The sequence below is a fragment of the Artibeus jamaicensis genome, unplaced genomic scaffold, assembly GCF_021234435.1.
Source record: "Artibeus jamaicensis isolate MK-2021 breed Jamaican fruit bat unplaced genomic scaffold, CSHL_Jam_final contig_477, whole genome shotgun sequence".
NCBI classification, from domain to species: Eukaryota; Metazoa; Chordata; class Mammalia; order Chiroptera; family Phyllostomidae; genus Artibeus; species Artibeus jamaicensis.
Window position 1 is genome coordinate 7718575 of NW_026521854.1, and position 21336 is coordinate 7739910.

The window sequence follows — 21336 nt, forward strand, 5'->3', positions numbered from 1 at the left end:
GGTGGCCTCGTGTCTGGCTCTGGCCTGGGCAGGGCAGGGCAGAAGATAAGGCTGGGCAACAGGATTTGCAGGACTACAAGGTGAAAGGTGAAAGGAAGGGTTTTTCCAGCCGGTTAAACGTTAACGAACCCCGAGCCAAGGGCTCTTGCTACTCTAGCCAAAAGCGGCCTGGAGCATTCAAAAGGTGCTTAATATATGCTGGTTGGCCCCAGCCCAGGGTCTGGGTGGGGTTGCGGGGGTGGGGAGGTTTTGCAGGCAGGCGGCAGCTGGGAGGAGAGCTCCGGGAGCTGGAAGAGACATCTGCAGTCCAGCCGGCAGCCCGGCCAATCCCTTTCTATAAAGCACAGGAAAAAAAGGGAATTGAAGGGGAAGGGGCAGGCCCCGGCAGGGGTGGCAGGCATTCCTGTCGCCTCCAACCTCGCCCGGAGGGTGGGCGACCTGCTTCCAGAGTCTTGAATTTCTGGGGAGGGACCCCCCTGATCTTGCGCCCCCGCCAGTCGCCGACCACCATATCCCTTCCCCCTAGGTATTTCGAGCACCAGGTGTTTGCCCAAGCAGAGGCTGGGTGGGTGGGGGGTCGGCCGCGGCGACTTACTGGAAGAGGAAGCAAACACAATCCATCTTGCAATTGTGCAATGCCCTAGGGTGTGCGGGCGCGCGCGCGCGTGTGTATTGCACATGGGCAAGCCCCACGGATGCAACTGGACCCCCATTATTGCTTCTGCCGGGAATGGGGGGCTCCGAGTGGCGTCTTGAGGGCGGTGGAGCGATGCTACGTCCAAGGCAGGAGGTGGAAGGGAGGGCCCTGAAGAGACTTCTTGGAGAGTGTAGAAGGGCAGAGGGCAGCTGCCGCCCAGGTTCCCGCCGAGGCCCAGCAGGGGTTAAGGCTGGAGCTGTAGAGGACGGGGGCGGGGATCAGGAGGGGGAGGGTCAGGCCAAGCGGTCCCGCGACCCGCCCTCGCCCCTCCCTCCGTCCCAAGCGCCGGGCGCAGCATACGGCCACCCATGCCCTTATAAGGGCGGCTGTCGCCGGGGCAACGAGCGCCCGCCCCCAGTCCGCGGCGCGCGCCCCTGCCCCCGCCCCCGCCCCCCTCCCGCCCCGCGAATGGAACGTTGTGTGTCAAACCGGCCGCAGCGCGAGGCCGGCGCACGGGGTCGGCAGCGGCTGCAGCGGCGGCGAGAGCGAGACTCAGGCCCAGGCTCAGGCCCAGGCCTGGCGTGCGCGACCGCAGCGGGGACGGCAGCTCGGGAAGCGCTGGCCAGCGGCCCTGCAGGCCCCGAACAGCCGCCGGGGGGCCTCGGGGACCCAGGGGGCGCGGCGACCGGCCCGGGCGCCCGCCCGCCGCCCCTCCCCCTCGCCGCGGGTAGCCGCGCAACTTGCGGCTAAACTTTCCCCCCGGCCTCCCGCACCCGAATGGCGGCCCGCTAAGTTGGCCCTAGCACGGGGCCGAGCGGCGGCCAGGCCAGAGGGCGCCCCCTGCGCAGCCCGGGCCGGGCCATGGCCCGCGCGCCCCCGCTGGGGCCCCAGGGCGGCAGGGCACAAGTCCCCGGGGCCCCTGGCCCGTGCCTCTAGCGCGCCCCCCCCGACCCCGGGCCGGGCCCCGCGCACGCGTGGGAAAGTTGGCCTGGAACCGGCCCGACCAGTTCCGCCTGGGCGCGCGGACGGGTCGCAGGAAGTTGCTGCAAAACTTTTTTGGGGGGTGCAGCCGGTGTCCCCCGTGCGCCAGGGCCGGATGCGCACCAGGTAGAGTCCCCCGGGCCGATAGGGGTGCCCGGCGGGAGGAGCGCGGAGGGGGCGCCCCGGCCCCGCTGCCCTGGGGCTATGGCCATGGTGACCGGCGGCTGGGGCGGCCCCGGCGGCGGCGGGGACACGAACGGTGTGGACAAGGCAGGAGGCTACCCGCGCGCGGCCGAGGAAGACTCGGCCTCACCCCCCGGCGCCGCCAGCGACGCGGAGCCGGGGGACGAGGAGCGGCCGGGGCTGCAGGTGGACTGCGTGGTGTGTGGGGACAAGTCGAGCGGCAAACACTACGGCGTCTTCACCTGCGAGGGCTGCAAGAGCTTCTTCAAGCGGAGCATCCGCCGCAACCTCAGCTACACCTGCCGGTGAGCCTTCCCATCCGCGACCCGCCGCTTTCTTGCACCCAGCCGGGCCTGGCCCGGGCCCTGACCTGCTCGGTCACCTTGGGCCCGGCGCTGACCTTCCTGGGCTTCCACTCCCCCTCTGAGATAGGGGCACAGCCCCCTGTTCTCCTCTCCATTTCATTCCTGGAATGGTGTATACAGTCGGCGCTGTATGGATGCAGTTCCCCCCATACAGGTGGTCCCTTTGAGCCTTCCGCCCTGGTTCCTCGCTCCTACTCTCTCGCTTTTCTCCGGAGAGTGGTCATCTCTTGGCGAAGAAAGAGTGGGGAGCTGCCAGGGTGGGACCCTAACCTCGGGGCACCCCGTTTTTGGGGAACATCGTCATACGGCGCCTTGCGGGAATCGAACGTGGAACTTGGACTATGCAGCTTACAGCGTCCAGGGGCCATTGTCTGCGGCCGCGGGGATCAATACGGCGCGCCCTAGGGGTCAAATATCACTTCCAAAGTCGCTCTGGCCACCGAGGCGTTGGTGAATGCTAGGCATGGGTGGCACAGGGAGGTCTCCTTCGCATGGGAGACTTTGTTGTAGGGGAGGGCTGGGCCTGCCTATTATCGGACATACCCCCTGGGCTCGGCCTGGGCTTTGGGTCACCGGAAACCGCCTCTGGAGGGCGGGGAGGATGGGGAGGCTGGCTGGATTTCACTGCACCTCTGCTGCTCCACCCCCGCAGCCATGAGAGGGATGAGACCTGAGGCTCCTGGAAAATCCCTGAAACTTAGGTAGCTCCACTTCGGGTGGGGTGAATGTTTCCGAGAAGGCCTCGGCTGCCCTGGGTTGGAGACCCCACTGACAGGGCAGGCCTTGCTACCTTCTCTGTTTGAAACCGGGTTTGGGTGTCCAGCCCAGGGCCTCTTCCCACCACTTTTGAGTGAGCATCCTTTCACTCCGTTGACAAGCCTCTACTCTGAGTCCCTCGGGAACATTCCCCGGGCTCTGCAGAGCCAGTGTGGGGAGCCCCATTTTCTGTAAGTGCAAAACAGGCCCAGAGAGGTCCAGGTGTCTGTTCTGGGTCACCCAGGGAGAGACCCTGCCCCAGTAGGGGTTTAACAAGGGGATTTTGGGGCTGGGAAGGTGGGTGGGACAGGCCCTGTCTGGATAGCTAAGTTGTTTATGCCTTCGTTGGGGTAGGCCAAGATTGCATGTTTGATCCTTGGTCAGGGAACATACAAGAATCAACCAATGAATGCATATATTAGGGGGGACTCTGTTTCATTCTCTTTCCCCCTCTCCCTTTCTCTCTCCAAAATCAATAACTAAAAAAAAGAGGGGGCAGCAAAGTTGGGGTCAGAGCGCTTCCCAGGGAGGGCTTGTTGGTGAGGCTCCTGGGCTGGTGCCTGGGCATCTGGAGTTTGGCCCCAGGTCTGGGGTCAGGGCCTGTCTGGGGTGGCTCTGTGTGTGTGTGTGTGTGTGTGTGTGTGTGTGTGTAGAGAGAGAGAGAGAGAGAGAGAGAGAGACCGTGAGCTGGCTTCCTCTCTCCTCCAGTGCTAACTGGGCCACCAGACTGGCCTCATTCTTGCTGCTGGAATAACTGCCTGCTTTCTGACTGGGTCTTTGGGGAGAGCAGCGGAGGGGCTCAGGCGGTTTTGGGATCCCAGAGGCTCCCTGAGGGCAGGAGCACCAAGACAGGGGAGAGGAGGCATTGTTAGGGGCTGGCAGGTTTTTCAGAAACTCAGTGCTGTATAACCAGATGGAGTCACTGCCCCTCTCTGAGCCTCAGATTGATTCAGCCAAGTTCCCTCAGGGATCATCCTGGGCAGTGTGATACCCCCCTTACCCCCCCCCGAGAGACTGACTGAAAGTCCAACCCTCTCCTGGTCTGGTGGGGACACAGTAAGGTGCAGATGCCCCAGCCTGTGGGGTCTGGGTTGGATAGGTCTGGGATCCTAGCAGGGAGCAAGGGGCTCTGCCTGAGGGTCAGAGAGGACTGCCTAGAGGAGGACAATGGGAGGTAGGCCTTAAAGCATGAGGGGTTTGGTCCAGGCAGATGCCCAGTGGCAGGTTGGGGGTGCAGTATTATGAGATGAGACCACCCAGGCATGGGAGAAGTTAGAGCTGAGTGGGCCTGAAATGTTGGACTGAGGGCCACAGGGAGCCATGGAGGGCGTTTGAGCAAAGGAGGGCTCTGATCAAATTGAACTGGAAGCCAGAAACCCAGGAGGAAACTTAGTTGGGCCTAGCATGTGCTTTTTAGGGTGGGTAATAGTCAGAACTTTTTGTTTCCCCATCTGGAGGGCTGGGAGGGCTGTCCCAACTCCAGAGCTGGGGAGGTTGAAGCAGAAGGTTCTGGGCCTCCCCTGAGGTCAGGGGGCCCTGAGCTGGGCCCCTGTCTGTTCACCCGCCCACCCACCCCGGGTCTGGCTGTTTCCAGCCAGCTGCCCACAGCCTGCTGCCCAGGACCCTCCCACTGCCTGCCTGCTGGGCTTTGTTCTGGTTCTGCCTGAGCTCCCTCCGCCCTAGCAGGGCCTCCTCCTGTTTAGGGGCCCGAGGCCTGGGCTCAGAGGCTTCCACTTGCAGGATCCAGGAACTTGGAGGCTCCTGAGAGCCTCAGCTCCCCTAAAGCTGCCATTGGCACTCCCTGCTGGGGCCTGGGGCCTGACACCCACCCCAGAGCCCCTCAGATTGCTGTCCCCTTGTTTCCCCAGTGCATTTCATAAGAGCTGGCCTCTGGCCTCCCATTTTCAAACGAGGAAACCAAGGCTTGGTGGAGAAGTTGCCTCTGGAAGGTTAGGGCTGCCTGTCCAGCTGAGAGTTGTTTGATTTTTAACTTTATTGAGTGTTTTACTCTGATTGTTTCTGGGTGAACTTGGTACTCAGCTGGAAGCCCAGGGGTGTCTGCCCCAGGTCTAGGCCTTGGGGAGCCCTGAGCCCAGGGTGGAGAGAGTTATGGAGGGCAGGGGCCAAAGGGAAGAGGTGCCAGGGACATTTGAAGAACAAGGACTTGAACCCTTCTGCTTGGGGTTGACTCTGGACGGGGAGCTCATTGCCGTACAGGGCAGGGTCACCTGACCCGCCCCTGGGAGAGGCAATAATGATCCCTGAGGGCCTCCAGGAGGAGGCTTCTTAGGCTTAGTTAGGAGTTGGAAGGACTTTCCAGAAGGGAGGTGAGCGTGGAGTCTTAAACTGGGGACAGGAGTTTGTTCATTCATTCATTCATTCATTCATTCATGGTAGTCTTGGACAGGGTGATAATGCAGGGACCCCACAATGCTGACCCCGTAGACTGGTCTTGGCCTGGCCTCATCTCTACTTAATCAACTCAGAAATCCCAGCTCCCTGACCGTGTCCGTTCTTGGCTCTCACACTGCCCTGGGACCAAGACCTCACCCCTCAGCCTGACAGTGACCACATGAAATGAAACTGTTCAGGCCTCCATATTTTCACATTTCCAGCCTTTTGCTCTCCTTGCATTTTCTGCTTGTAATCGTTTTTCCATTCACCTGAGGAACTATTCTGTCTTCAAAATCCAGTTCCAATGTACCCTCCCTCGTATGCTAATCTATTTAATAACAGACTCCTATTCATCCCTCACCACCCACTCCCAGTCGTCCATTCCTTATTGTGGACCTGCAGGCTTAGACTCTGCACCTCTTAAGGGTGGGGTGGGTGGGCGGGCCAGTGTGGGATGGGTGGGCACTGGTGTTTTCCAGGTGCAGCCTTCAGAGTTGGCTTGTAGGGTGGCTTGGGGAGCAAGATGCGGGTGTCACGGTGACCCATGTGGTGACCTCTGCATGGCCATAGGTCCAATCGTGACTGCCAGATCGACCAGCATCACCGTAACCAGTGCCAATACTGCCGCCTCAAGAAGTGCTTCCGGGTGGGCATGAGGAAGGAGGGTGAGTCTCCCCTGGGGTGGGGTAGACAAATGGCCTGTCCTTCACTCTTACTCTCGAGGTCTGTGCCCGATAACCTCGTTACCACTGATCTGAGATCCTACGGGCCTCGGTGTGGCCCAGGGCTGGAGGAAGCCAATTATCCGTGGCTGCCTGGTGGCAGTGCTGGAGCAGGGGCTGCAAGGGATGCACTGACCTAGGCCTGTGTTAGCACTGTTCTCCTGTCCCCCCTCCCTCAGAGGCACGTGCCCTGGCTCTGACACCTCAGTGACCCCAGCCCTACTCCCTAGTCTAGCCACCACTTTCTTTCTCAACAAGGACATATTCTTTCATTTGACTTGCTTTTCCTCCCTGCTCCACCCTGGCCTTATGTTTGCCCAAGGCAGGAATTTGCTCAATTAAGTCAAAGGGCAGCCTGTCTTCCACCTGACCCTTGGCCATGGGAGCCAGAGGGAGGCCCAGACTCTTGGCTCTGCCCTGGGGCCTTGGGTGGACATGTGCTGGCAACCGGGCCTAGAGCTCTACTCTTAAAATTGAAGTGGAACTCGGAGACTTCCACCAGGAGCCGGGGCACCAGTGCAGAAGCTGGCTCCCATGCTGGGGGTTAGGTCTCTGCGAGGCCCACTGGGGCTAGGCTGGCAGTTCTTCCTACATTTCAGTTGATTCTCTCTGGTCGAAAGTTGGTTTCTTCTCTGCTGGGCCTTAAGAAGAAGCAAGGAACGGTTGCTCAGACTCTGTCTCTTAAACTGTCTAGTCACTCCCTTTGGTCCTTTTAAGTTTGAGGTGACTCCTGCCCCATTCCCCCACCTGGATTTGCCTCTGCTTGTCCATTGGACCTAAAATCCTTATGTACTTCAAATCGGGGTGTCAGATCTCCTGTCTCAGGGGTGGATGCCGTCATAATTGCAGCTCATGTCCCAAGCACAGTCCTCCCTCAGGGCTGTTCCTTCTGCCTGGCACATTCTTCCCCCAGACGCCCGCATGGGTTCCTCCCTCACTTCTTGTAAGGTTTGCTTAAACAGCACCTCCTCCTGGGAGCCCTCCCGATGGCCCTTCGTCATCCTCCTCGATTTCACTTCATTCACCTTGCTGTGCTCCCTCCTCAGAATGTCTGCTCCCTGAGGACAGGGACCTCTGCCTTGTTTTCAGACAGAGCCCCAGTGCCTATTAACCAGGTCCTGCAACACAGAGGGTGCTCAATAAGTGTTTCTTGGCTTGAATTGCTATCCATTTAGCCCTTACCGTGTGCCAAGTACTGTCCTAAGCAGGTCAGATAGAGTCTTACGATATTCAGTGATTGATGTCATAATCTTTATTATTATGTCCTAAATCTTACAGATGGGGAAACTGAGCTCAGAGCAGAGAGGTGAGGCCATTTTGCCAGGGTATGAGAGCAATAGAGTTGTGGCTGGGGCTTGAACTCATGCATTCTGGGCTGAATGAGAGGAAGACTGGGGAAGGGATGCTCAGGAAGTGGGAACAGCAAGTACAGAGGCCCTGAGGTGGGAACATGGCTGAGGATAGAGAAATAATGGGGGTGGGGTTTAGAACTGAATGAGCACAAGGCGAAGAAGGTCCCCCAGCCCCTGAGAGCCAGGCTCAACCCAAGCCCCTGCTTCTGCCCCTGGCTCCCACTCACATCTCCCTCCCCATTTGGTCCATGGCGGGTTGACCAGGAATTCATGGAGGTGGCGAGACAGGGCCTGCCAACTCATTAAAGCTCATTAATTAGTCTCTGCCTGGCACCCTGCCTAGTCTGTCTCTCTTCCCACCTACTTGGTCACTGGGGACACTGGCTGAGGCAAGCAGTGAGTCTTCTCCCTCCTCACAGTCAAGGCTACTGAGGGCAGCTGATGTTTATTGAGCACCTGCTACTGTCCAGGACTCCATTCTCAGCACTGGGGCTACTGTAGGGACCCAGACAGACAGATCCTCTTGGGGCCCATGACCTGGGGGTGGAGTGGGGGCTTGGGGCTGGTAGCTAGAGTAATGATCCCATCTCCATAGGAGAGATGACTTGCTTTAGGGATAGGTTGTCCAGGGACCCCAAGTTCTAGGAAAGCTCCCCTTCCCTGGTCTCATTTTCAGCTCTGGCACTCATGATTGACAGATAAGGGCATGGTTGACAGGTCAAACCTCCCTGTCTGCTGAATGGAGCTCCCACAGTCCAGTGGGAGGGGGCCAGGCATGCATGAAATTTGCCCTCATCCAGTGGTCCTATTCCCACCCAGGAAGGTCCCCCTAACCATGGTCCTTCTCTCCGGGGGCGGGGTTGGGGCTGGCTGGACAGGCATTTCTGCTGCAGGCAGAGGGAAGAGCAGGGTCTCCAGGACCCTGTGCCCTGGCCTCCCAAGGAGCTATGTGCCTGTGGGGTGGGGTTGGGGGTTTCAGGGCTAGGCTGGCTGTGGTGGGTCTTAGAGGGAAGGGGCTGAATGACCCTTTGATGACTTGTCTTTCCCCCTTTATTCCTCCCTGTCTGCCCCCCATGATTCTCTGGATATCTACTTTCCCCCTATTCTGTTCCTCCTTCGACCTCATGGCCCTCCCCCATGTTCCTCCATCCTCCTTTTACTCATTTTCCTCCCCCATCCCTCAATTCTCTCCTTCCCCTTTCTCCTGCCCGACTCTCCGCACTCCCAACAGCGGTCCAGCGTGGCCGCATCCCACACTCGCTGCCGGGTTCTGTGACTGCCTCCTCGGGCAGCCCCCCTGGTTCTGTGCTGGCTGCAGCGGTAGCGGGCGGGGACCTCTTCCCGGGGCAGCCTGTATCGGAGCTGATCGCGCAGCTGCTGCGCGCCGAGCCCTACCCCGCAGCGGCCGGGCGCTTTGGCGCAGGCAGTGGTTCATCGGGCGCAGTGCTGGGAATCGACAACGTGTGTGAGCTGGCCGCGCGGCTGCTGTTCAGTACAGTGGAGTGGGCTCGCCACGCGCCCTTCTTCCCTGACCTGCCGGTGGCCGACCAGGTGGCGCTGCTGCGCCTGAGCTGGAGCGAGCTGTTTGTCCTGAACGCCGCACAGGCGGCACTGCCCCTGCACACGGCGCCGCTGCTGGCCGCAGCTGGTCTGCACGCCGCGCCCATGGCCGCTGAGCGTGCAGTGGCCTTCATGGATCAGGTGCGTGCCTTCCAGGAGCAGGTGGACAAGCTGGGTCGCCTGCAGGTCGACTCTGCGGAATACGGCTGCCTCAAGGCCATCGCGCTGTTCACACCTGGTAAGATGTGCTTCAAAGGGGGAACATAGGGACTCTTTGGAGGTGGGGGGAGTGACACCAGAGCCCTCTACTCCCTGACCCCCTGCCTGCCAGACTTGTGGCCCTGCACCTGCTGTGAGTGCTAATTGGGGGCAGGGGAGGAGGTGATACAGGAGGTATGTCACCTTGGTCCCAGGTCTTCCTAAGAACTCTTGAGTCTGGTGACCAGGCCCCAGGCTGGGTCTGGACTGGTGACTCAGGTCCCCACAGCCTCTGCCTGATTCTGGGGTTCTCTCAGATCCCCCCACTCCCCATCCCCTCATCAGAGTTTTCACTGTCCTCAGCACTGCCATCAGAGGGCCGGGGGCATGGGAGGGGAGGTCTCCGGTACTTGGTTCGGGCCCCTCGGCCCCCCCAGATCAGGGTGCTTCCCATTTAGCACTTACGAAGGAAGGAAGGGTTGCTCAGAAACAGGCAGGGTGCTCTGGCACCTAGTTCTGGGACCCCGCTCCCTGATTTCTGTGACCCAGACCTCTGATGCAGACAGAGCTCTCAGGCCACCAGAGCTGCACTGGGTGGAGAGGGGTGTGGCTTTGAGGTCCTTCCCGTTGAAGAGGTGCCAGGCCCTCCTAAAACCCTCCTTGCCACTTGTAATCATCCAGCTGCTAAAGCCCTACCTAATTCTGGGGATTGGTGGCACAGCTGCCTCTGTACTCTGGAAGGTTCCAGACCCCTCTAGGTGACTTCTTGGGGCCAGGGATGGAGGACCAGACCCAGGCCATTCTGGGAGGTGGCTTTCATGTGAGAAATAAGGCTTTGCCTTCCTTCTTTTCCCAGAAGGCTCCCCTGCCCCCACCTTCAAAGGGCCCCATCTAGACACTGTCACGTTCACTCACACCCCAGGCCCCTCTGGGCCTTGCCTTTCTCCCCCAGTCCCCTCCCCAGCCCTGTTTTCCTTGATGTTGATTAGAACTTGTGTTCCTGTCAAGGCCTCAGGGTCCCATTCCCCGCTTGAGGTATCACTGCCTGTGCCCTTGTTATCTTCCTCACACGAGGCCACCTCCGTCTCTCGAGGACCACTGCTTAGATATCCCCACTTGTGCTCCAGGCCCCTGCCTCCCGCCTCCTGAGTGCCCCCTTCCCTCCATATCCTCAGCCCCATGGCGCTTCCAGTAACTCCTGGGACTCTGTGTCCTCCTGCCGTGTCCTACCCATCTGATCTTGCCCTTGTCCTCCCAGATGCCTGTGGCCTCTCGGACCCAGCACACGTGGAGAGTCTGCAGGAGAAGGCGCAGGTGGCCCTCACCGAGTATGTTCGGGCCCAGTATCCGTCCCAGCCCCAGCGCTTTGGGCGCCTGTTGCTGAGGCTCCCCGCCCTGCGTGCAGTCCCTGCCTCCCTCATCTCCCAGCTGTTCTTCATGCGTCTGGTAGGCAAGACGCCCATTGAGACGCTGATCCGAGACATGCTGCTGTCCGGGAGTACCTTCAACTGGCCCTATGGCTCGGGCCAATGACTGGACAGGACCCAGGGCTCCGTGGCCTGGTCTGCAGACCTCAAGGGGTATGGCTGCTTGAGCCTCAGGGGGGATCCCCAGAGGACCCCAGCCTTTCTCCTCAGACTCCTATTTTTTAAAGACTGTGAAATGTTTGTCTTTTCTGTTTTTTAAATGATCATGAAACCAAAAAGTGACTGATGGTCCAGGCTCCGGTCCTGTCCTCCCAAGAACCCCCTGGCCAAGATGAGGGGAGGAACTGAGGTTCCAATCCTGGGACAGTCTCGTCCCTCAGCACCTCAGGCATGAACTTGTGGGATGGAGGGGTTGGCTGCCCTGGTGTGATGGACAGAGGCCTGGCGTCTGGACTGCAGGGGTGGCCACAGCCAGGCAGGGGTCGTGTGAGTCAGGTGGCTTCCTCTGGACACATGATCCACGTTGGACACTACATGGTTAATGAGTTAAGGCCAATTAATAAAGGTATTTCCTACCTGCATAGCCTTGGTCATCTTTTGAGGGAAGGGTAGCCTACCACTGGGACCTACTCCCCCCACCTGGAAACCCCACAACTAACAACGTCCCCTCTTGCTGGTTTTGTTGGACAGCGTTGTGGGCAAACTGAGGCTGGGGGGAACTGGGGGTTGAGGTCAGCCAGTGAGTTTGTAGGAGTTAAGCCTAGCTCATCGCTCAAGTTCAAATTCAGGCTTTGGCTTCAGGGAGTGAGCCTCATAGATTCATACCTACCCTGGACCAAACACCTCATTGTTTTCTTTGATTAGCCCTTAATCATGACATCTGGACCCCAGTGTCCTCAGAAAAACACCTGGGGCTAGCTCTGTCACATGATAGCCCAGACAAAGCCCCCCATTCCCCTGGGCACAGTGATCGGTCTGGGCAGGTGGCCTAGGGCTGGCCAGTGGCTTGGACGGCAGGGCTCGGAACTAGGAGGATATAATCAAAGCAGAGCCAAAAGAGGATCAGGTTCCTAGGATGCCACAGGAGGCCCTGGATCCAGCCATACCTGGAAATCCTTGTTTTAGTCCCATAGCCCAGACTTCCCCTTCTGTCCCCAAGCCAGTTTGAATCTATATGTAACTAAAGAACTTGTAGCTCTGGCTGGTGTGGCTCAGTGGATTGAGTGTCAGCCTGTGAAGCAAGAGGTTGCTGGTTTGGTTCCCTGTCAGGGCACATGGCCTGGGTTGCACATGACCCTGGTTGCAGGCCAGGTCCCCGTGAGAGGCAGCTGACTGATGTTTCTCTCCCTCTTTCTCCCTCTCTCAGACTTTGAAATGTGAACTTAAGTTGATATGGGATGGTGGAGGCCATCAGGGACCTGGCCCTGTTTGCAGCCTGCAGTGTGGAAGGCACCTAAGGGAGTTATTGCCAGGACTGTGGCTCTAGGGGGCCTGGATGGTGGTGGGGGGTGGCACCTTGGCCCTGACTGAGGCCTTATCAGGCAAGAGACAAGCCCTCCATCAAAGGCGCCCCTTTGAAAGCAGTGAGGGAAGAGCTTGGGTCTCACCCAGCTAGTGCTTAGCCCTCCCCATTCATACCCTAGCCTGCCCCGTGTCCATCTCGGAGGCCTGGAAAGATGGGGGACTGTGCGTGTGAGGCCATTCTCTGTGGAACTGAGTGAGGGTCTTATGCCCTGGCTACTGGGAACCCACTGAGGCTGAACTGGGTATCTTCTGAAGTGTCCTGTGGGTAAGTAGATGGATGTCCACTCAGTTGGAATGGACAGCAGTGCCCCATTTCTCAGATTCACAGGACACCTGAGGACTGAGCAAGACCGCTGCATCTGCTTTGCTTCCAGTCCCCAGGCTGAAGACTTCGATGTCTGTCCAGGCCCAGCTGTTGAACTACAAAAACCCCACCCACATGGCCCTTTCTGGGAGAAGTCATCTTGAGCCTCCCTGGCTGTTAAGACTGCCCTCAGGACCCCATTATTGTTGTCACACTGGGCCGAGGGCCACCCTCCCTGAGAGCAGGGGCTTTGTGAGGGCAGGCCCAGGGACTGAGGCTGCTGTGCCCACAGTTTGCTTCCCTGATTGTCCCTGTCCCGTGTGGCTCCTCTGAAAGGCCAAGACTCAAAGGGGACCAGCACATGGCCCCATGGGGAGCCTGGCACTACCAGTGTCCCACGCACCTGAGCCACGGGCCAGGTGTGTGAACTGTGTCCACACAGTGCCCAGTGCCAATCACGGTTCGGCCTGCAATGCCCAGAAATGGAAAATCACAGGGACCCATTTAACTGATTGGTGTCAGGGCCTTCTGTAGGTGAGCCGCATCTGCCCCCTTCAGGTGGTTCCCAGAATCGCATCACAGGAATTTTCCAGGGGGCTACCCCAGCAAGACTCTATGGTCCTTTGTCTCCTTTACTGGACCTGTGGGAACACTTGGCCCCTCACTTTCCCATAGAAAGGGCCACCTGAGGAAGAGAGGGAGCGCCCTGGACAGACTACGATTCATACTTGCCCAGAGACCTTGGGCAAAGCTGTATCTTGGAACCTTGACTTTTTTCTCCCCTAGAAGATGGAAGAACAATTTTTTTTGTGGCAACAGTGTTAAGCAGCTATATATAGAATCTATTTAAGAAATGTTTATTCCACTGGGACTGGAAAGCAGCACCTGCTTCCAGGGGTTAGGGCTGGGAGTCAAGGAGAAGGTCCTGGGAAGAATTTCTTGAGTAGGGGTCATCAGAGCTAAGCCTCAAGGGTGGAGGCATTTGCAATCGGGGAAAGCTACTCTGTACGGGTGGAAGAGCAAGAGCTAAGGCTAGGAGGTAGAAAGAGAAGCGAGGGTGAGGTGGGACCCCCCCACCCCAATGTGTCCCTCTGCCAGGTAGCTCAGAAGTACACGGAGCCCTCGCTGTCTCCTCGGTTGTCGAATTTCTGGATCTGCGCCTTGAGGTGCCTTAGTTTGTCCCTCAGGTAGCGGCAGCGAGCCTGTTTGTCCAGAAAGATGGGGTCCTGGGCAGGGTGAGAGCCAGGAAAGTCCTTGTGGCAGTCTGGCCTATGGCCCTTAAGCTGCTTGACCCTTGGGTTTTCCTCTCTGAGCCTCAGTTTTCTTTTTGTGAAACTGGGCACTTACGGGAGTGTCAGGGGTGCAAAGGCCAGGCTGTGAGATTCAGGAGACCATGACTCACCGTCCGCTTCTTCTCAAATTCCCTCCAGACACGGGCGGCTACTTGAGCCTCCTTCTACAAGGGAAGAAGGAGGAGGGACTCAGGGAGTGCTGGACCCAAGGAGAGATGGGGAAACAGGCTCAGAGAGACATGGTGACCCATCTAGGGAGGACCTTAAGGGTTGATGTCGGCTCATGTGTGGTGGTGCCTGCCCAGTCTGGAGGAGGAAGAGTTTGGAGACAGGGACCCAGTGGGCGTGCTGGAGGCCAGGGTCTGGCCACCTGGAAGGGCTGTGGGGCAGGGGTTTCCACCTGGTTGCTGACCTGGCTTCGGGGAGCAGGCAGTGAGGTCAGCAGAGCCTTCAGCTGCTGGAGCTTCTTCTGTGCAGAGCCCAGCTGCTGCCGGAGCTCCAAGAACTCTGCATACTGGTCCTGAAACACAGCGGCATAGCAGCTCCGTTCCCTCTCACTGCTCACTGCCGGGTACTTACTGCAGGGAAGGGGGCAGTGTTGAGAGTATTGGAGAGTGTGAGTGTAAAGAACCCTTGCCTTTCCCCTAATCAGTGCAATTTGTTTTTCTTAACCCATGCTGGGCACCCTGCTCAAAATGCCCTTTTTTTCCCTTACCAATTGGTCAACTCTTATTCACTTGTCAAAGCCCCAGACTCAGTGCCCCCTTCCTGTCCCCAGGCCTCAGCAACCACATGGGGGACACTTACAGCTCATAGTCGGGCACTGGGCATGGCCTAGACATATGCCCCTCAGGAATGGCTCCAACAGGCTTCTTGGTGCCCATGAGGGCCTGGGAGGGCAGTTCATCCTCAAATACAATCTTCTTAGGCCTTGCCCTGTGAACTCCTGGCTGCGTTTGGCACAGGGAGCGGAGGCCGCTGGTTTCAAGGCCGCGAGGCGCCAGATGCTGCGGACGCCGCAGGAATCAGTTTGGAGTTAATGAGGGTATCGGGAAGTAGCCGGGATCCTTTAAACTGCGGGGAATGAATCCTCTGCCTAGGCTCACCCTGGGGACCCTCCTCCCATTCAGACTCACCGGGGGCCCTGGGCCAGGAGGGCGGCTCTGCAGGTCCCCCCGGGAGCCGTGGGTATGGTGGGGGACCCGGGTGGGCATCAACCTTGGGGAGGAGCCACTCGGGCGTCCCGGGACCGACCGGCGGATCCTGCGGGGACCGTCGTCGTGGCCCGCGCGTGGCGGGGGTGGTCTGCGGGCGGCCTGTGGACACGAAAGAAGTACCTGAAGGAGGGCGCCACGGGTGGGCGCGCGGAGTGGCGAACCTGGTAACAGCCAACTCTGCAGTCAAGGGCGCGTTCCATAGCCCCACTGTTTCTGCACAGACACACGCGATTGGTCCTTAAAGCTCTCTGTTACTTAACCCGGAAAGGCCTATGCAAATGACCGTGACGCCATCTCGCTTCTCGGGCCTGGCTCGCATTAACCCCCGCGCAGACGCAACCTCGCCCGCTGAGGCGCAATGAGCCCCCGGATACCACCCCTGAGAGGTCCCCGGGGATCCCCTCCGGGGCTACGCGCCGCACAGACCGTTCCCGCCCGGGGTCACCTGTCCCAGTGTCCAGGGATCCGAGGCTAGGTCTACTCTCAGCGTAGCTTGAATCCTAGTTGTACCTTAACTACAGGCTGGACCCAACAGGTGGGGCGGCTCCGCAAAACGGGGGCGGAGCTGAGGGGAGGAGCCGGGCGGGGCCTGGTTACGTGAGAAGTGGACTCACAAACGTGAAACCAAGGTTCGAGTCCAACCAAGACCCCGACTTGCTGTCTGTATGGGGCCGATGACTCACTCTCTCTGAGCCTCAATTTACTTGTCGAAAAACTGGTAGTTTTGGCAAACTTGCACTTACCTATTTACAAAAAAATTACATTTACAAAAACATTCCTCTAACAGGATGTTTAGAAAGTTCGAACAATAGAAAGATGCCTAGGGAAAAAATGAACTTCTCATGCTCCTTTTGTCTCCAGAAGCAGCATTTAATTGTGTCTCCTTCTGGAGAGATCCTATTTCAATGACAAATGTAAATATTTCCCTCACTATGGACAATACTGCCAAAATATTCACACGCAAATTTCTCTGGTCACACGTGCGAGGATTATCTGTGGGATAAACCCCTAGAAGTGGGACTGCCCCGGCAAAGGGACCCATCTATGCATTTAAATGTGGAAACGGGCTGTTGCGGCCCTGCTGTTGATCTGTTCCGCAGTGGAACACTGGTGTTCCCAAACCCTTTGCAACCCTGATGTTATCATGATTTTCCGCAAATGCATTTTATTTTAAATCTCGTTTAACCTGGTGAGTGAAAAAAGTTAGAAACCATCTGTATTTCTTTTTATTTCCTGCAGATCTTGTCTTGTTTTTAGCAGCTCTTCCCGTACCCAGGCAGTTAGTTTAACCAGGTAGTGTATCTACTTCGTTATCATAAATGGGATCTTTCACTATATTTCAAATTGTTTTGCATACAGGAAACTAATTCAAATATTCATTAAGTCCCTTGCTAATTTATTGAATTATCTCATTAAAATAGCTCTTTATGCATATTTCTAAAAAGATTTTTACTTAAAAAAATTTTATAATTTATTTAATTATTGTTCAAGTACAGTTTTGTCTTTTACTCCCATCCCAGCCCACCCCATTTACTTTTTAAAGCAACAGGAAGGGAGGGAGAAAGAGGGAGAGAAACACTGATGTGAGATGGATCAGTTGCCTCTTGCACATACCCAAGCTGGGGACCAGGCCTGCAACCCAGGCATGTGCCCTGACCAGGAACCCGCGACCTTTCTCTCTGTGGGAAGACACTCAGCCCACTGAGCCGCACCAGCCAGGGCAAAGGAACTTTTTAAGATGGTGACAGAGACTTGGCTTGGGGTGGTGAACACACATTACAATATACAGATGATGTATTATAGAACTGTGCTCCTGAAACCTATACAATTTTATTAACCAATGTCACCCCAATAAATTCAATTGAAAATAATAAAGAAAACAGCTTTTTAGTTTGTTTGGGTCTTTCATACAGTCATATCACCTGCAAAATATTTCACCTCTTTTCGATTTTTCAGTCATGTATCTTCTTGTCCAGTTGCACTGGCCAAGAAGGGGAAATGAGGGGAAAAACCCCCATCTCTTCCTCATTTAGTATTATGTTCTTAAGTAACAGATCTTTGTACTATTCAGCACCAGTACAAAGTACCATTTCACCCTGTCTGCTCCATAGTTTTGTTTCCTGATGCATTCACGTGGCTACGGACAGGCTCAACACTGAACCACTCCTGGGCCACAGGCATGAGCCTCCTATGATCTATTTTTAAAAAGTTGTCACTAGAGCTTCTAAAAAGCTCTACCTGGTGGTTTTGAACCCACGTCGGTGCAGATCCAAGTGGGCACCTCCATGAGTGTCCCACAGTGCCTGCTCATGCTACCAAGGATCTGAAACAGACATTTCCTGCGTACCTGTCCACCCTCCCTCACTGAGCTGCCCTGGTCACCACCCTCCCAGGCTTTGCCTCCAGAGTCTGAAGTGAGGGAGGGCACGTGCCAGGACCCACTGTTACCCTGGACTCCCACTCATGACCCTTTGCAGGGTCCCATCTCCAGTGCCCTCCAGTTCTTGTTTGGAATGATCAGACTGTGGCCTTAGCAGGGCAGGGACTCCACCAACCCTCTGGGTTTGCCGAATAACTGTCTGAAGCATCTGCAATGTCCCAAGACCTTAGGCTGTGCTGAGCACTGCCCCTAAATTACCACCTTCAACTGCAAGGAAAGCTGACCTTCACTGGTCGGCACCATTCCTCCCCCACCCTCCAGGCCTCACTCGCCCCGACTCCACAGGGCTGAGGCGCTGTGTCTGGCTCCGACTCTAGCAGACTGGGGTCTCCTGGGGCTTCTAGGGGCCCTGCCTAGTTTGGCGTGAGGTAGGTAAGTACCAAGGGAAAGTGGGATGGAAGGGGGAACATTTTGCTGAGTCACCACCCCTGCCCCCAGCTTGATGTTCCTCCTCTGCCCATTCAGTCTTCATGGCTCCCTGGGGCCTCCAAGGGCCTGGCCTTGCCATCTTGTCCACCCCAAAGGGTACCTCTGGGTAGGGGTGAAGGGCAGATAGAGGACAGATGGGATGGGCTGGGATAGGTCTTTATTTGAGTTTGGGCATGATACGGATGAAGAGGATCATACTGATGAAAATGAAACAGACAATGATAAGCATGGCCCAAAGCAGCCAGTTGACTGATTTCTGTGCGTGCTGCTCCAGTCGCTCTGATTCTGTCTTTAGCTTCTCCAGGTTTTGGTCGGCCATCTTGAGTGAGTGTGACAGGGTCTAGGGGTGAGGTGGGCAAGTATTGACAGGACTGGGGTCAAGTGTGGCCTCTCTCCCTGCCACTTGGGGGCGGCAAGTCAGCCCCTCCTGGCCCTTGGTGCTGTTTCCTCTGCTAGAAATGCTACTTTGGCCTTCTACTAAACTCCTATTCATCCAGCCAAGTCCCAGACCCTACACCGCTCTACTGGGCATCAGCTTCTCTGATGCCCCAGGGTAGAAACTGCAGAGTTCCCATAGTCCCCATACCTGGTTGTCTTTCTTGATGACAGTCTGGGCAGCCAGCGTGTTGGTCTTAAGGCTCCGGGCCAGGCCTAGCATTTCCTCTGCTAGCTTCTCCTGGAGGTTCTGTTGCTGTTGCAGGACGAGGTCCAGCTCAGCGGCCGACTGCTTCTCATCCCCTGGCCTGGGCCCTGCCACCCCACTGACCTCACACACAAGTGGACAGGTGGACATGAGACAGGGTAGGGGAGGGGAAGAGACAAACACGTTCCCAGGGAACCCAGAGGTTATGGCTGCAGCCACTGCCGTGCTTGGGGCTCAGTCTTCCCTTATTTGCTCTGGCTTCTGGGTAAAGCATTCCCAGAAGTGGTGTCTGATGGGTGATTTAGACACTTGTGGCGGCTCCTCAGTGGTTTATCCAGCCCTCCTTCCCCCCAGTGCTGCCTGAGGGCTGAAGATACTCACGTCCTCTTCCTCACATCCAGCTTCGGCTCTGGAAGAGGAACAGACCAAGCAGAAAGGAGGAAAGGATTGATTTTCTGTGTTCCAGCTTCTTGCCCATTAATTGCCTGGGATGGGTCTGCTACCCATAGGTCCTTTCCTAACTGATCATGCTTCAAAGCTCTACCTCCAAAACCCTCTTGTCTGGGATGTTTTCCTCATCCTGGTCTGGGTTTTCTCTGGCCCCAGGTTCCTCCCTCCAGTTTCTTTTTGGGGCACATCCTCTGTCCCAACTGCCCTCTCCAGACATGACTTGGTGATGGACCCAGATGAAGCACCAGGGAAGGAGAGCAGCAAGGACACTTGTCACATCCCAAGCAGCTGGGACTTGAGTCTTGTTCTTCTCAGGGCGACTCACCTCCTGCAGAATCCTGTGGGGAAAAGGATAGGCAGGAAATCACCCACCTTGTCACGTCCCCAAAAATGTCCTTTCTGCTCTCAGAACCCCTGTACCCTTAGTCAGGGCCTTGGTCTAGTCCTGCATCCTCTGAGCCTTAGTTTCCTCATCTATAAACTAGCAATGTCAACAGCTCCTATTCTGAATGGTTTAGCTGATTTACGTAAAGTGCTCAGAAAGGCAGTTGTCATCCTATTTACAGATGAAAAAATCTTGTCTATATGCAGCACATGGCAAATGGCAAGCCAGGAGCCAAAACTTGTACTGGGCTAACTCTGGCTTAACTGGACAGGTGCCACTTTTGAAACAAACTCCTGTTCCTCTAGCAAAGTCCTGGCCAGAATGCCCCCTCTGTTGGGAAGCCTTGTTTTATAGCCTAAGGCAGAGGCCTCCTAGGGTCCCTGCTCCCGATAGTATCTGTCGTTCTGGCCACCCCCCAGGCACTGAACTCCTGTCCCAGAATGAAGGGATCCCAAGGACCAGGGAGGGAGCCCTACCATGCCTAGCAGCTCACTCCGCATCTCGCTGGTGTATCTCGCCCGGGACTGCAGATGGACCGTCTTGGTGGCAGGCACCCGCTCCCTTGCTGTGGTGGGCACACGGCCAGGGGCCAGCAACTGGTTGGCTAGTGCCTTTTCAGAGGATGAGGTCTGCAGAAGGAAGAGGGGTCACTATAGGGTGGAGTCCTGGGACATCAGGAGAGCCTGATGGGGGCTGAGGAAGCTGAGGAAATAGGGTCCAATGCTCACCAGCTTCTCTGCCTGCAGCATCCCTTTCAGAAAGTCAACCTTGCGGGAATATTCATTGATCACCTCAGGGACCGGCTTGCTAGATGGCGAGACATAGAAAAAGGTAACCTGCCTGCTGTCTCTGATTCAGGGAAGGGCTGCAGCAGGGACAGGGCCTAGGGATCCCACACAGAACCTACCTCTGTGGTCTCTACACTGCCCCCACACCCCGCCCACGATTTGAAGCCCCTCTGGTCGCCTGCACTCACCTCGCGTGGGCTTTCAGGGCCTGCAGCATGTCCTCGAGGGCTCCCACGTACTGGGGAGGAAAAGTGGGCGTCAGCCGGGTATCCCATTCTACACACCCCCGCCCCCGCCCCCCCCCCCCCCATCAAGCACGAAGAGAGTAGCGTCAAACGAGGGGTTAGAGCTGGGGCAGGGAAGTAATGGAAACGGGAGGGGCCAAAGCCTAGGAGACGGGGCCAGCTGAGCCCCGGGTACTAGGGCGGACGTGGCGGAACCCACTGAAGTGGGGTGGCAAGGGCGGCTGGTGGGGCTGTGGAGACCCACTGCTAGCCCCGGGCACCGCCTTACGGAAGTCGAGATCTGCGCAGCGATGCAGGCTCTCTCACCTTCTCCAGACGCCACTCGTCTGGGTCCCGCTTTTCTGCTGCCATCGCCTCGCAGCGGCACAGTAGCCGTACCAGATTCAACTCCAGCCTCGAGGCGGCCATCACTACCCAGCGATACCCCGCCCCTTCCGCCTGCGCCATCTTAAGGGAGGGCGGAAGTGCTTCCATTTGACCTCCTTCCGGGGGGGAGGTGTACAGCTTTAGGGCGAGAGTAGTCTTGTTTGAAGGAGAGGCCATCCTGTCCATGTTTACTTAGGGCCGATTTGCCTCTTTTCCTCGTAAGCACCTTAACCTTTCAAGAAGGGTTGAGAGGACCACGTCCTTCGGTGTCATGCCCACGTGCAACGCGCACCCTGCTCAAAATTCTTTCAATACACTCACTCCTGGCAGGGTGCTTCCCACACTAAGCTCTCCTACATCCAGGCAGCCTTCCCTAATTTCTTGGGGGCGGGGGGGTGGAGATCATGACCGTGGACTTCGGAATTCATGGCCTGGGGTACCATTCAAACTTATGTGGTTATGAGCCTCTGGGTCCCAGCCCTGACTGACTCAACCCTCCAGCCTTTCCTTGGCGTTTTCTCCCTTGGGAAATTGGCAGAGCGAGTGTCTACCTCAAGGGGCACACAGGTTAGTTAGCCCTTGGAGCAATAGATGAGGCAGGGTCACACCCAAGGCCCAGGCCCCCAGGGATGACCCTGGAATGCAACCCTTTGATCTTCCCAGCCCTCAGGTCACCTG

General features: G+C 57.1%; 3 protein-coding genes across 3 annotated transcripts; 1 reads left to right on the top strand and 2 right to left on the bottom strand.

The window, feature by feature from the left end:
- Positions 1-1138: 1138 nt before the first annotated feature.
- Positions 1139-11156, top strand: NR2F6 (nuclear receptor subfamily 2 group F member 6). Its single transcript, XM_037141962.2, has 4 exons — positions 1139-2106; positions 5887-5981; positions 8622-9188; positions 10407-11156. Exons 1-4 carry the CDS (start codon positions 1823-1825, stop codon positions 10679-10681), a joined length of 1221 nt encoding a protein of 406 aa, XP_036997857.1. The 5' UTR covers positions 1139-1822; the 3' UTR covers positions 10682-11156.
- Positions 11157-13244: 2088 nt separating this feature from the next.
- Positions 13245-17377, bottom strand: OCEL1 (occludin/ELL domain containing 1). Its single transcript, XM_037141961.2, has 7 exons — positions 17361-17377; positions 15423-15477; positions 14832-15011; positions 14503-14702; positions 14108-14273; positions 13806-13859; positions 13245-13629 (listed from the first exon to the last, which is right to left on the bottom strand). The coding sequence occupies exons 1-7, from the start codon at positions 17375-17377 to the stop codon at positions 13507-13509; spliced, it is 795 nt and encodes a 264-aa protein (XP_036997856.2). The 3' UTR covers positions 13245-13506.
- A 544-nt stretch (positions 17378-17921) lies between these two features.
- Positions 17922-20734, bottom strand: USE1 (unconventional SNARE in the ER 1). Its single transcript, XM_037141959.2, has 8 exons — positions 20599-20734; positions 20236-20285; positions 19988-20066; positions 19736-19888; positions 19200-19212; positions 18806-18833; positions 18368-18542; positions 17922-18121 (listed from the first exon to the last, which is right to left on the bottom strand). Exons 1-8 carry the CDS (start codon positions 20698-20700, stop codon positions 17939-17941), a joined length of 783 nt encoding a protein of 260 aa, XP_036997854.1. The 5' UTR covers positions 20701-20734; the 3' UTR covers positions 17922-17938.
- Between the last annotated feature and the right edge of the window lie 602 nt (positions 20735-21336).

Bases quoted from the DNA above. Each gene is read 5' to 3' on its own strand.
- OCEL1 (XM_037141961.2), bottom strand. The intron at 14,703-14,831 runs GTGAGTCTGAAT...CGGCGTCCGCAG, and splicing joins CTCCTGGCCCAGGGCCCCCG to CATCTGGCGCCTCGCGGCCT. The intron at 14,274-14,502 runs GTAAGTGTCCCC...CCTTCCCTGCAG, and splicing joins CCAGTGCCCGACTATGAGCT to TAAGTACCCGGCAGTGAGCA.
- USE1 (XM_037141959.2), bottom strand. From the start codon at position 20,700: ATGGCCGCCTCGAGGCTGGAGTTGAATCTGGTACGGCTACTGTGCCGC. The intron at 18,543-18,805 runs GTGAGTATCTTC...GTGTGAGGTCAG, and splicing joins CTGGATGTGAGGAAGAGGAC to TGGGGTGGCAGGGCCCAGGC. The intron at 18,122-18,367 runs GTATGGGGACTA...CCTCACCCCTAG, and splicing joins TCATCAAGAAAGACAACCAG to ACCCTGTCACACTCACTCAA.
- NR2F6 (XM_037141962.2), top strand. From the start codon at position 1,823: ATGGCCATGGTGACCGGCGGCTGGGGCGGCCCCGGCGGCGGCGGGGAC. The intron at 2,107-5,886 runs GTGAGCCTTCCC...GCATGGCCATAG, and splicing joins AACCTCAGCTACACCTGCCG to GTCCAATCGTGACTGCCAGA. The intron at 5,982-8,621 runs GTGAGTCTCCCC...CACTCCCAACAG, and splicing joins GGTGGGCATGAGGAAGGAGG to CGGTCCAGCGTGGCCGCATC.